This window comes from Chiloscyllium plagiosum, chromosome 15 (genome assembly GCF_004010195.1).
Source record: "Chiloscyllium plagiosum isolate BGI_BamShark_2017 chromosome 15, ASM401019v2, whole genome shotgun sequence".
In the NCBI taxonomy this organism is placed as follows: Eukaryota; Metazoa; Chordata; class Chondrichthyes; order Orectolobiformes; family Hemiscylliidae; genus Chiloscyllium; species Chiloscyllium plagiosum.
Window position 1 is genome coordinate 63029584 of NC_057724.1, and position 13880 is coordinate 63043463.

General features: G+C 41.6%; 1 protein-coding gene across 3 annotated transcripts in view; it reads right to left on the reverse strand.

The window, feature by feature from the left end:
- Nucleotides 1-13880, reverse strand: part of LOC122557386 (beta-arrestin-1-like) — a 69268-nt gene that overhangs the window by 26320 nt on the left and 29068 nt on the right. For all 3 annotated transcript variants that reach the window (XM_043705043.1, XM_043705045.1, XM_043705044.1), the window contains 4 exons: nucleotides 13131-13327; nucleotides 10721-10780; nucleotides 6357-6424; nucleotides 3889-4024 (listed from right to left, as the gene is read on the reverse strand). In XM_043705043.1, the coding sequence (XP_043560978.1) occupies nucleotides 3889-4024; nucleotides 6357-6424; nucleotides 10721-10780; nucleotides 13131-13327 (461 nt within the window). The remainder of the gene's footprint in view (nucleotides 1-3888; nucleotides 4025-6356; nucleotides 6425-10720; nucleotides 10781-13130; nucleotides 13328-13880) is intronic.

Consider the following 13880-nt stretch of genomic DNA (forward strand, 5'->3'; position numbering starts at 1 on the left):
CACGTGGTTCAGAATGTCAACAGCTTGGAGCTCAATCCCCACTACCCATTGGAGCTGACATAGACTTGAGGCCTGCCCTACAGCAAAATTACAGCATGAACTGTGGTTTGATGACCCCCAAGTAATTAAGTATGCTACTTCGTGAAAAAGCTTATGTTATTTCTTAAATATTGTAGCACCTTTTAGAGACCAAAAGAAATGAATTGACAGCAAGGCTGTTGTTATTAGTTTGACCATTGCATCCTTAAAAATAGAATATAGAGCATTACAGCGCAGTATAGGTCCTTCGGCCCTCAATGTTGCACCAACCTGTGAAACCCATCCGAAGCCTATCTAACCTACACATCATCCATATGCCTATCAATGACCATTTAAATGCCCTTAAAGTTGGCGAGTTCACTACTGTTGCAGGCAGTGCATTCCACGCCCCTAATACTCTCTGAATGCCTCTGACACCTGTCTGATATCTATTACCCCTAAATTTAAAGCTATGTCCCCTCATGCTAGCCATTGCCATCCAAGGAAAAAGGCTCTCACTATCTAACCCTCTGATTATCTTATATGTCTCAATTAAGTCATCTCTCAACCTTCTTCTTCTCTAAACATGCAACTCATTATGACCTCCATATAATTTTCTTTCAGTTTAGGTGCCCCATGCATGTTAATTGTCTTTCACAGACCAGGTTCAATGTCATAACACATCCTCCACTAATTGTCTAGTCTTTTGTTCAACCTGGACAGGATTTATGTAATGCACATGTCATAACAATGCAATAGTTGAACTAATATTCACATTTTATGCAAACAGTTTTACTTCAGTATTTAATCAGGGCTTGAAGCGCTATTCCATGTGGTTTGGATTGATTATGTACAGGACTCAGAAAATCTGCAGATTTTCTGCAGATTATTACTTAGCAAAGCATCATCCAACACTGCCCTCTATCCACTAATTAGATTAAAAAGGGATTATTTAATGCTTTGCTTCCTGCTTTTTAAAAATGTGAATACATTTCTCGGAAAAAAATAGATTGAAAGAAAGTTCTTTAGTGTTTTTGTGTACATTTGCAGCATTCTTGAGCGTGATAATGTGAAATACTGGAAATTGCACTTACTTGGATTAATATGCCAGTTAAATAATGTCCGGGGCTAAGGTAATTGGCAGAACAAAGACAGAAAGCCCTTGAATATTAGATGGAGCCCTGTACTGGCTCTACCTCTGTCCAGCTACACCCTTACACCCCCTTCTGAATGTCATAAACAGCTAATGATCGGCAAAAGTTTACAGCAATTATATTACCAATAGCTGTGTCTGCCCTCCAATTCTGACGTAGACTATTCACTGGCTCAAAGGACCAGTGTGTGACATGTAACCTACAACGAAGAGTCATATCAGATTTGTCTAAAGTAACCTATTGTTTAATATTCTCCACATTTGTGTCAAAATTGTTCCTTTGGGAGCAACAAATACAAGGCTGACAATTTCAGCCCAGGCCTAAAAAAAAGAACAGCTCCTATTCATATCTGTCCTTTCCTGATTTTAGGTAGTCAAGAAGTGCTTTCCAGCCAATTAATTACCTTTTAAGTGTAGTCACTGTTGTAAAGTGGGAAAAATGTACATAGCAAGGGTCCAGAACAAAATAGTAACTCAATAATCATTTTTAGTGATTTGTTGAGGGTCAAGAATTGGCCAGCTCACTAGAAAAAAAATTGTTTGATATTCTTTGAAATATTTAACATACTTGGAAAGATAATGCCTTGGTATAATATCTCATTTGGAAAACAACTCCAATTCCATAGCACTCCAATAAGATGTTCTTTTTGATTAATTCATGGGATGTAGGTGTCACTGGCTGGGCCAGCATTTATTGCACGTCCCCAGTTGCCCTTCAGAAAGTTGTGGTGAGCTGCCATCTTGAACTGCTACAGTCCATATACTGTAGGTAGATCCACAATGCCATTGCAGAGGGAATTCCAGGATTTTGATTCAGCATCAGTGAAGGGACAGCAATATATTTCTCCCTTTGGATAGTGAGTGGCTTGGAGGGGAAATTGCAGGTCATGGTTTTCCAATATAACTGCTGCTATGGAAATGGTTGTGTGTTTGGAAGGTCCTTCTAGATGGAAATGGTTGTGTGTTTGGAAGGTTCTGTCAAAGGATCTTTGGTGAATTTCTGCAATCAATCTTGTAGAAAGTGCACACTGCTGCTACTGAGCATTGGTGGTGGAGGGAGTGTATGGTGCCAGTCAAGGGGGCTGCTTTATCTTGGATGGTGTCAAGCGTTTTGGATGATGTTGAAACTTAGAATTACAATTAGCTTTATTGTCACATGTATTTAAATGAGTACAGTGAAAAATCTACAAGCCGTCACTGACAGCGCTATCTTAGGTACAAAGGCACTTCTGTATAGATTCTTAAGTACAAACTCTTAGGGGAAAAGCAAATTAGAAAATAGAGAAATAAAAAGTGCAGAATAACAATCCTTTCAATCCAGTTCACTCCAGTACCTAGACTTTAGTCTGCATTGGGCCTTGACTCCAGGCCACACCTGGCTTCACTTCAAGGATCTTGAGGCCAGGTGACTGCTGTGGAATCACCTCAAGGATGGATGTCCTGGACTGTACCTATCCAGGCAAACAGGGAGTATTTCACTCCAACTTGTGCCTTGTCAGTGATTGAGAGGTCGGGAATGGTGCTGAACATTGCACAATCATCGGTGAACATTCCCATTTCTGAACTTTTGATGGAAGGAAGGTCCTTGGTGAAGCAGCTGAAGATAGCTGGGCCTAAGATACTACCCTGAGGATCTTTTGCAGAGATGTCCCAGAGCTGAGCTGACTGACCTTCCACAACCATCTTCCTTTGTACCAGGTTTGACTCCAGCAGACACTTTGTCTCCTGATTCCCATTGATTCTAGTTTTGCTGGGGCTTCTTGATGCCACGCTTAGTCAAAGGTGGCGTTGATGTCAAGGACTGTCAGTCTCACCTCACCTCTGAAATTCAGTTCTTTTCTCCATATTTGGGCCAAGGGTGTAATGAGATCAGGAGCTGAGTCATGCCAATATCAAAACTAGGCATCACTGAGCAGGTTATTGCTGAGTTGGTGCTGCTTGATAGCACAATAGATGACACCTTCCATCACTTTAATGATAATCAAGAGTAGCCTGATTGGTAATTGGTTGGGTTGGATTGTCCTGCTTTTTGTGTACGGGACACACTTGGGTAATTTTCCATATTCGAGAGTGAGGTGCTGGAAAAGCACAACGGGTCAGGCAGCATCCAAGGAATGAGAGAATTGATGTTTTGGGCTGAAGCCCTTCATCAGGATGCCCGAAACGTCAATTCTTCTGCTCCTTAGATGCTGCCTGACCTGCTGTACTTTTCCAGTACCCCAGTCTTGACTCTGATCTCCAGCATCTGCAGTCCTCACTTTCTCCTAATTCTCCATATTGTCGGATAAATGTCAGTATTATAATTGTACTGGAAATGCTTGGCTAGGGGAGCGGCAAGTTCGGGAGCACAAGTCTTCAAGTACTACTACTGGAATGTTGTCAGGGCCAAATCTTTTGCAGTATCCAGCGCATCCAAACATTTCACATGGCGTGAATCGAAATGGCTAAGACTGGCAACTGGGTTCACTGGAAACGGCTGAGATGGATTATTCACTTGGCATTTCTGACTGAAGATTGCTGCAAAAGCATCAGCATTATCTTTGATCAAGATTTTGTACTCAAGCAGGGCTTGAAGTGTCAGTCGTCTGACTCATAAGCTCTGATGCTACAAACTGAGCAGTCACACTAAGGCAGTCACCCTGAACTGTAATCAAGATGATTTTGGTGACTGTCCAGTTTGTTGGCATCGCCACTGTCTAAGAGATAATTGAACTGACCTCTTTGCCAAGTGAGGCTTCCAGTTGTAACGGCTTGTCTGACATGAGGAATTGCCGAGTTATTTCTGCTTTGGGCTGCACTGTGCTTTTCTCTGGGGCATACTGGACCTTGCGGATGATCAGCTTCACTGAATTCCTGTCATGTGAAACAAAATGATACATTAATGTCACCATGCCACAGAAAATTAAGCTTGATTCACACCCAACTGAGGTGAATAAAATATAAAACGCTGAAAACTGCGTTGATCTTTGGTGCTTGGTTTTCAAAGTTGCTCCCATGTTCTAATTTTCTCAGCTCCTTTTCAAAAGCACCAGGAACACGTTTTGTTCACATGGACAGCCTTCAAGATTGTGAGCCCATTGGTAGGGAGTTGAAGTGATTTGTCCTGATTTCCGCCACTTCCCTTTAACAGTTCCCATCCCTTTATATCTGATTTCCTCTCCCGAGGTGTCACCGGGGCTTGCAAATTATTATAAAAATCAAGTTAGGCTTGAAACCTTAATGTCATTAATGCTTGATTTTTAGTTAAATGATGCAAACACAATTGGAACTGATTTAAGTCTGAGAATAAATAACACCATCTTCCCAGTGTGAAGCAAGTTCAACTCTATTACTGTAAATCTGCTATTTATTTACTTTTATTTATAAACACCCCATCTAAAAGTCCATGGATTAAACAGACAATCGAAATATGAAATAAATTTAGTTAAGAAACTGAAAGCAGGTAATTGTGGTGAACAATTACTGGCCAGGTGAATGTATACTATTGTAGATGACAAATGACCATGCTCAGACAACTGCTCGTTTGACATACATTCTTCTTCCTAAAGGTAGTTATGAACCACAATGCTACAAACACCAAGTTGGAGATGGCAAGGAGGCAGGTCTTAAAGTAACCCCAGCTGGATTCAGGATCAAACTCATTGGCTGTTGACACCATTCTGACCAAATCAGTCACCTTTCATTATCACTGGGTCAAAGTCCTGGAGCTCTCTTCCGAAAGGAACTCTGGGTGTACAGCTTTTTTATTCATTCGTGGGATGTGGCCATCACTGATTGGGCCAGCATTAATTGCTCATTCCTAGATGAGTTTGAGAATGTGGTGGTGACCTGTTTCTTAAACCAATGCAGACCATTTTGATTTGATTTATTATTGTCACATTCACCAAGGTACAGTGAAAAGTTTTGTTTTGCCTGCAGAACAAAGATAGTAGGGTGATAAAACAGAGTGAGGAGTGTAAAATTATAGCTGCAAAGAAGAGGTCTAATAACAGTGGGAAAGCTGTTGGTATATGGTGTGCTTATGTTTTTGTATCTCCTGTCTGATGGAAGGGATTATAACCAGGATAGGAAGGGTCTTTGATGATGTTGGCTGCCTTTCTGAGGCAGCGAGAAGGGTAGATGGAGTCAATGGATGGAAGGTTGGCTTGCGTGATGGACTGGGCTGTGTTCTCAACTCTGTAGTTTCTTACGGTCCTGGGCAGAGCAGTTGCCATACCAAATCCTGATGCATCCAGATAAAATATTTTCTATGGTGCATCAATAAAAATTGGTGAGAGTCCTTATGGACATGCTGAAGGTATACACACAGTACCATTACAGAAAGAGTTCCAGGATTTACTCTAGAGACAATGTAAGAATGGCAATATATACCTAAGTCAGGACAGTGAATGACTTGGAGGAGAAGCTTGCAAGTGGTAATGATATGCACTGCCCTTATCTTTTTAGAAGGTAGAGGTCATGGGTTTTGAAGGTGCTGCCCAAGGGGCCTTGGTGAATTTCTGAGGTGTATCTGAGTGTTGGTGGTGGAGGGAGTGAATGTTTGTGGATATGGTCTCAATTAAATGGGCTGCTTTATCCTGAATGGTTTCAAGCTTCTTGACTGTTGTTGGAGCTGCACTCACTCACCATTGAAGTATCCTTTGGTGTAGATTGGGATTAGAGTGGTGCTGGAAAAGCACAGCAGTTCAGGCAGCATCCGAGGAGCAGGAAAATCGACGTTTCGGACAAAAACCCTTCATCAGGAATACCTGATGAAGGGCTTTTGCCCGAAAGATATTCCTGATGAAGGGCTTTTGCCCGAAACGTCGATTTTCCTGCTCCTCGGATGCTGCCTGAACTGCTATGCTTTTCCAGCACCACTCTAATCTAGATCTGGTTTCCAGCATCTGCAGTCATTGTTTTTACCTCTTTGGTACCACTGATACAGAGAATTTAAGACATCATAAAAATCAGAAGCAACTGGTTAGCATACTGAATAAAATCTAAGTGGCAATGAGGAAAAGGAAGGACAAGCAAAAATATACAATGTGTCATTTGAAGGTTTCATATACGCTTAACTTAAACTTTGTGAGATGTTTTAAAGATACATTCCAATTTGCAGGTTTCTTTCCCTCCAGTTTTCACCATCACTGTGGAAAGGAAAGGCCTGTTTTTGCCACTTTAGCAATTAGGAATGTAGCTGTACCTTTTATGAATCTTTTCCTCCAGATTATCTGCGCAGAATCCTTTCACCTCAAAGTCCACACCACAGGCCTGTAAAAGAAGTAAAATGCATTTTAGTTTAAGCTCACTGGGATAAAGACGTCACTAAAACTAAATTTCTAATTTTAACAAAGTCATTGTCCTTCCTTAATTATTAAGCTTTTAAGCAAACACTGTTAATCAAACTGTAAACTATACACCACTCTGTTCCCTGGACAACATCTCTGTCTCAAGTTTGCTGCAGTGTTCCAGCTAAGCTCAGTGCAAGCTGGAAGAACAGCACCTTGTTTTCCACTTGGGATCCCTGCAGCCCTCTGAACTCAATATTGAGTTCAATAATTTTAGGGCCTGAACTCTCTCATGTCCTAGTCTGCAACCCCACACACCAGGCCTTGTTATCACATAGCCTGCCATTACACCTATTGTTAACCACTAACAGTCTCCATTAACAGCTATTCACCCTCCCAGCCAGATTGTTATCCATTCCTGTGTCTGTCCAGCTGTGCTCCTCTCTCTTTGGGCTCTATCCTTACCTATATGTTTACTCTTTACCCCCTTTCCCACCCTATCTTCTGCATATAAACTAACATTTTCCTCGCTCCCATCAGTTCTGAGGAAGGATCACCAGACCTGAAACGTTAATGTTGATTTCTCTTCACAGATGTTGCCAGACCCGCTGAGCTTTTCCAGTAACTTCTGCATTTGTTTATAATCTACACAAGTTACCAATCAATGGCAGGCTGTCAATATACTATTTGATGTGAGGTTCCATTGGCCTTTCCTTGTCCCTAGGAAGGACATTGACTGCACTTTTGGATTATGTTGACTGCAGCCCCCAACCCCAGAGAGTGTAAGAAATTGACAGAAACAGGTCAATTTCTGAGAAGGGACAGCATTTAAAGAGGTTTTGGTGTCGAGCTTCATTTTGTGTGACAGTGTGAAACAATGACAGAATGTCAGAAGCTTGTCCTACATCTTTCCCTATCCATTATTTCCCCAAAAATGTTAAAAGAAATTCAGGAGAAGAGGTGCAAACTGCTCTAGCAACTCACAAAGTCAAAAACTACTCCAATTTTCATTGCTTCCTCTCCCCTGCTTCAACCTGGATTGTTCTTACCGCAAGAATGGTCAATGTGTTTTTAGTTTAAAACCAGATTTTTCAGATTTCTGTGACACTAAAGCCCTAAGCTCCTTTGCTCTGGTTTACAGATACCTATATATAGGGCAACATGTGACTGAGGTTTATTTTTGAGATAGTGTGCTGCTACTTGCAACGTTTGCTGAGCTCTCGACCTGGAGTTTAGTTTATTCTGCACTGGACTGCTTACCAAATAATGGGAAACACATTTAAAATAACTTTAGAGTGTTTTTGCACTTGGCAGAATTTTAGCAATGTTTTTGGGAGTAAAATCACCATAGTCTTACCATACCATAGAGCTGCTCTCTCATTTGAGAGAGATGATTGGTTGTGGTTTAACCTGAGGGTCACCATGCTTCAGGCAAGAAGAGAAGTTGAGAAGGGGAATCTTTCGTAGTGGCCTCAGCCAGTGCAGAAATTGAACCCGCCATGTTGGCATCACTCTGCAGTGCAAGCCAGCTTTCCAGCTAAGTTTTGGGAATGTGTCCCACGACATATAACTATTTCTTCAAAAGCTAAAACCAATGTCTTTCAAGCTGATATAGGTACATGTCACCAACAGGTCCCATGTTTGTGACAGAAATCTTTAATGTCTCCAGTACGTGGTACTAATATAGCCACGTACCTCCTCGATAGTGTGGCACACTTTGTAAAGTTGACTGATGCAATTTTAACAGCAAGAACATCCTGGTGGATAAAAAGTATAATACAACTTTTTTTTCAATACTATCCATCAATGAATGTTATCAAACAGTAAAGGCTACAAGGTTTCAATGCTGCTATCATTTTGTCACCTCAACCGAAAGAAAAGCTTTCCTCCAGGCAAAAAAAAACCTTGTAAAAGATTAAATATTTGCTGCCTTATTTACCAATCAGCAGATGGTGCTGTTGCTTGTTGTGAATTACTGCTCAGCTGTCCACATCAAAGGATTACACTTCTGTGGAAGATCCCTCCATTTCTCCCTCATTTTTGTGTGTGTTACATTTCCCCCATGGATCCTTTGTGATGAAAGGTTCAAACTTGAGAGGGCATTGGTTTAAGGCGGTTGGCATAAGAAGCAATGCAGACGTGAAAAAAAAAGTCTTATACCACAAATTTACAACCTGGTCTACACTGCCTGAGTATGAGGCTGAGATCCATTCATTCCAGAGTTTTTCCAAGAAGGTTAGTTAAGAAGCTGAAGAGATTTTTTTTAAAAATCAAGTTACTGGGAAAGCTTGTGGGAATGGGACTAGCTGAGTTGCTCCTGAATTGGGCTGGTTTAACCTCAATGGATGTGACTGGTGTAGTGGTGCAGTGATCTTGAAAGATCCAGGCTAATTTCTGAAGGCATGGCTTCAAATCCCATGATGACAGGTGGTGGAATTTAAATTCACTTTATTAATTATTCTGGAATTAGAAACTTGTCTCCAGCATGGTGAGCATGAAACTTATTGATGGTTGTTAGAACCATATGATTCACAAATGCCTTTCAGAGAAGGAAATATGCCATTCTTACCCAGTTCGGTCTACATTTAACTCCAGCTGAAAGTTGCCTTCAGTGGATCTATAAACCAGTACTTAACTGCCCCGACCTAGCAAGTCTCTCAGTTCAAGGTCATTTAGGAACGGGTAACAATATTGCGCCATTGGCAATGCCCACATCGCATTAAAGAATAAAGAAAAAGTGTCATCTTGCTGTGCTGTAACCATTCTATGATTCTGCATGCTTATGTGTGCATCTGGGCTTATTGGTTGCAAAGCTAATGGAAAGTGACTCATTCATTGTTGGTCCTTCACAGACAAGGATGACTCTCTTCCATTGTCAGGATTAGTCCGTAGTTGGCAGTACAGACCGATGCAGCTACTGTAAGCTCTGTTACATTTGGGGCAGAGGGTGGTTGTGGGAAGAGGTGGGTAGGGGCATTGATGTGGCAGCGGGCTCCTTTCATTGTTTTTGCCTGGGTAGGAACAGGCTGGTCTGCCTTATCCTCGTTGTCAGGAGTCTTAGATGACCAGGATTAGGTTGTTGATGATTGATCAATACTCTTTGAACTGAAACCCAGCATGAATACATATCATCAGGGCAAAGTAAAATTGGCAAAAGGGAGAGGATAAAAAACATTTGTCTCTGCCTGTTGTTACATTATGGGAGACGATTGAGTCAACTGCCTTGCCTGTTGATGCTCTATAGTGGTGTTGAGAATGTTCCGACACAACTTTGCTGTACTCCAAATCTAGCAGAAACTAATCAAAAACATTACATGTCTATAACAGCCCCTACAAAAAATAATGATGGTTCAAATGCAGTCCAGACTATGTGGCTTGACTGAAAACATTCTGGGTCACTGGCTTATAACTTTAGCTACAGGCATACAGCCAATATTCCCTCAGTTGTACGACAGAGGATTTTGGTAACAATTGGAATGATCTGCTCTTGATTCCAGTACAGATGCTGTTGGGAATATAAACTCATGTTCTCTGTTGGTGAAGCTAAGCTGTTTTAAATCTGTTTGTTCTATTTGCACTTTTCTAATTGTGGCTGGTTTATAGACATGCTGAGGGCAACTTTCAGCTGTTGATCACCTAGAACGTGGGAAGGCATGTGTTCAACAGCTCAGTATCAAGTGGGGTGGGGTATTGCTGCATCTTAACCATTCTGTTGGATGACAATATTTATCAAATGGTATTTCCCCACAGAGCTGAAACTGAATGAGCAACAGAAACAGGTGACAGTGAAATTATGCAAATAAAGGGTTAATATTCAGGGGCAAAGTGACGCTCAGAGTGCTACACATGGTTTATACAATTAATGAATCTTAATTGATGGTCCTAAAAGGGATGCCTCTCAGGATGCCTCAAAAAGCTTTGAACTTAGAAATAACCTTTGTGGGCAATCATTATCTTCCACATCCACTTCTTTCCTACCCACTCCAGCCATCTGCCAGGATCTGACCTGCCAGCCAGCTCAGTAAAGCATCTGGTCATTGCTGCCTTGAACTATGGCAAAGCCCCATCTGGAGTATGCAGTCAAAGTAGGTGCAACATTATTAAGGTTGGGATGTAGAGAGAGCATTGACTTTGAGGAGGAGGTGTAGTCACTTTGTCAGCATCCTGCCTAGTACAGGTGGAGTTTGAAGATCATTCTTCATCCCCAATCCATGTTTCTTCATTTTCAATTAGGAAGTGCTTATCTAGCCAGGAGGTATTTCACAGAATTTATATTTACCTTCCCGTGATCTTCTGGTCCTGGCTGCAGGGTGATTGAACATGGCAGATTTGGAGGGATCTGGAAAGATTTAAATAATTTCAAAGCAAAATAAATTTCAAAATGACATTCAAATTATTGTCCTTGAGGCGCAAATGCTATTTTTACAAACAAACTCTTATGAGCCACTAAAAATCGAGAATTACTGAGTTAAATTTGCCTTCCTTAAAGAAAGTAATACAATTCTGCAAGACATGCATATTAAAGGCATGGTGGCTCAGTGGGGTTCGATTCAAGCTTCAGTCTGTGTGGAGTTTGTACATTTTCCCCATGTCTGTGTGGGTTTTCTCTCGGTGCTCCAGTTTCCTCCCACAATCCAAAGATGTAGATTGGCCATGCTAAATTGCCTGTAGTGTTAGGTGCATCAGGGGAAATGTAGAGAAATAAGGGAATGGGTCTGGGTGGGTTACTTTTTGGAGGGTCGATGTGGACTTGCTGGGCCGAAGGGCCTGTTTCCACACTGTAAGGGTTCTAAGTAGTTCATTACACTTAGTTTATTAACAGACCTTAAGTAAGATCACAAGGGATCAGTGTTCACATAAACCAGAGCAGATGTAGAAAGCTGAGGTATTTTAATCTTTTAAAAGTGACCTTTTCAATAATCAGAGCTCAAGAGCTGCAAAGATCTCTGTATTAATGCAAAGTGGAGTGCAGCAAAATGAGGGGTCAACCAAGGTGTAGCTGGATGACAGAATGGCTGCAAATTAACAATGTTGGATGTGTAAAGATGCTGCAAGTTAGAGGAATGAGACAAACTGTAAGCAGTAGACCTCCTGGCAAAAGCAGCTATAAGCAGCAGCAGCTAGTTACGTGAGGTGTTAGCCAGTTTGTGGCTAATGTTCATGAGGGCTATGATGAGATACAGGAAGGCATTGTAAATTTGGAAACTAGACTTGTGATTGGCAAATGCATTTCTGTATAGATAATTATCAGTTAGTACATTTTGGTAAGAAAAATAGGGATGAAAATGTGTTGCTGGAAAAGCGCAGCAGGTCAGGCAGCATCCAAGGAACAGGTGAATCGACGTTTCGGGCATAAGCCTTCTTCAGGAATCATTCCTGAAGAAGGGCTTATGCCCGAAACGTCGATTCTCCTGTTCCTTGGATGCTGCCTGACCTGCTGCGCTTTTCCAGCAACACATTTTCAGCTCTGATCTCCAGCATCTGCAGTCCTCACTTTCTCCAAGAAAAATAGGGAGGTCAGAATGAGCTGCAACAGTCTCCAATCCTACAAATGTTCTATGATTCTACAGATTTATCAAAAAATAAGGGGAATGTGTTTTAAGTCCCAGAAGCAGGTAACATTAGAGTTAGATCTGAGGGTAAATGCAAAAAACACTGAACGGAAATAAAGTCATCGCAATTGCAGGTTTGACTAAGGCAGAACAAGAGGCAGACGGAAAATTCAGTCACGTGAGTGTTGGTCATTTCAGCAGTGAGAGAGAGACTCCCTGAGATTCTTGTAGAGAGAGGAGGAAAACTTCTTCAAGGCAGGCAGAACAAGAGGCAGACGGAAAATTCAGTCACGTGAGTGTTGGTCATTTCAACATTACAATGAGGCTGCATGGCTTCATTTTAATATTCTTCGTATTGTATGCACAACCCCCACAATCTAGGTCCCAGGATGAAAAATTGCCATGACTCATTCACCACCCCACCACCAAAACTGTCCAGAATCTGCACTTTCAGACCTTCTACTCCTGGCAATCTAGTCGTCTATCATTGGGAATCCCACTCAAAGCAGCCTCACCAGGAAACTCTGCAGGATATTCAGTAAACCTCCTCTATGGGTCTTCCCACCTCCCATTAGCAGTGGGTCATGTCCCTTCCCCTGAGCCAGAGGCTGTGGCTTCAAGTCCTACAGAAGGGTCTAACATCCAAAGAACGTGTGTCCATTGTGTGGTCCAACAGGTGAAGGATCAACCACTAAATCTTTCCAACAGTTGCCAACGCCAAGTGGTATGAGTGAGAGAGATTACTGGTCACTGATGTGGTGGAACGAGAGTTGGAGCCTCTCCCATTACAATCCATAATTCCAGATGTCAAAATGCCTGTAAAAATGCATGTTGGCATAGCAACTCATCTCCCTGGGTGATCCTGCCATCATACTTGTTCAGAACTTGGCCACGGCATGATTAGATCATCATTTTGATCTCTCCATTATGAGAAAAGAAGTATTGGAGAAGTTTCAAAAAAGATTTATTCAAATGATCCCCCCAGAACTGAGAGGTCATAACTTTTAGGAAATATTGGAAATAAAATCCTGTGGTTAATTTTAGCAGGGAGCCCAGGAAATCCATAATTCTGGGTTAGCTATCAGAACTGACGGTTTTGATAACAACAAAGGCCATCTGGTAACATTACAGTCATACCTGGAAGAGGAAAGGATAGCAGTTTTCTTTCAGCTTGTTAGCCAGCTGCTCCTGCAGGGGAGTCAGTGGCTTTTTGTTGTCTGCAACTGGTGGATAGACCTGGATTGTCTCACAGTAAATATCTTTTCGGAAACTAAGGCCCATGACATCCAAATCTTCCCGTCCATATCGGAATGCACACGTCAACATCACATAAGCTGTTTAAACAGGGAAATAAGAAAAGCATTTTCAGCAAGTGAATTACTAATACTTTTTATGTTTATAGGGAATTAAATGTCATGGTTTAATGGTTGTACGTAGTACTATTAGCAAAGTAAAATTGGGCTTGTGGTTCTGTAAAGGAGGATATTTGGGACACAAAGCCACATATTCAGATATTAGGACAAGAGATCAACCACTTGATCAAACATGTAGGTTTTAAGGTGTGTTTTTCTAAAGCAGTTTCTGTCAACCAGAGAGAGAGGCAGTGCTGGTTCATACAGATTAACACTGGCTATTATTTTATGGTCCATCTGTAAGTTTGTTTATCTTAGAATGCCTTTTAGGGGAAGGTGACATCATGGAACTTCCTGACTCCAAATATGACCGCCAAACCTTCCTTCTCTATCAGTATTTTCACTCTGCATTAGCTAATGTCCTGGATGCATACACATTGGATGTTCCTCTCCACTGGGCCACCTATGAGATAATTCTATCGCAATGCTCTATGGAGAGGCCTCGCATGTCAATACCAAACCTTGCTTGGGTCAT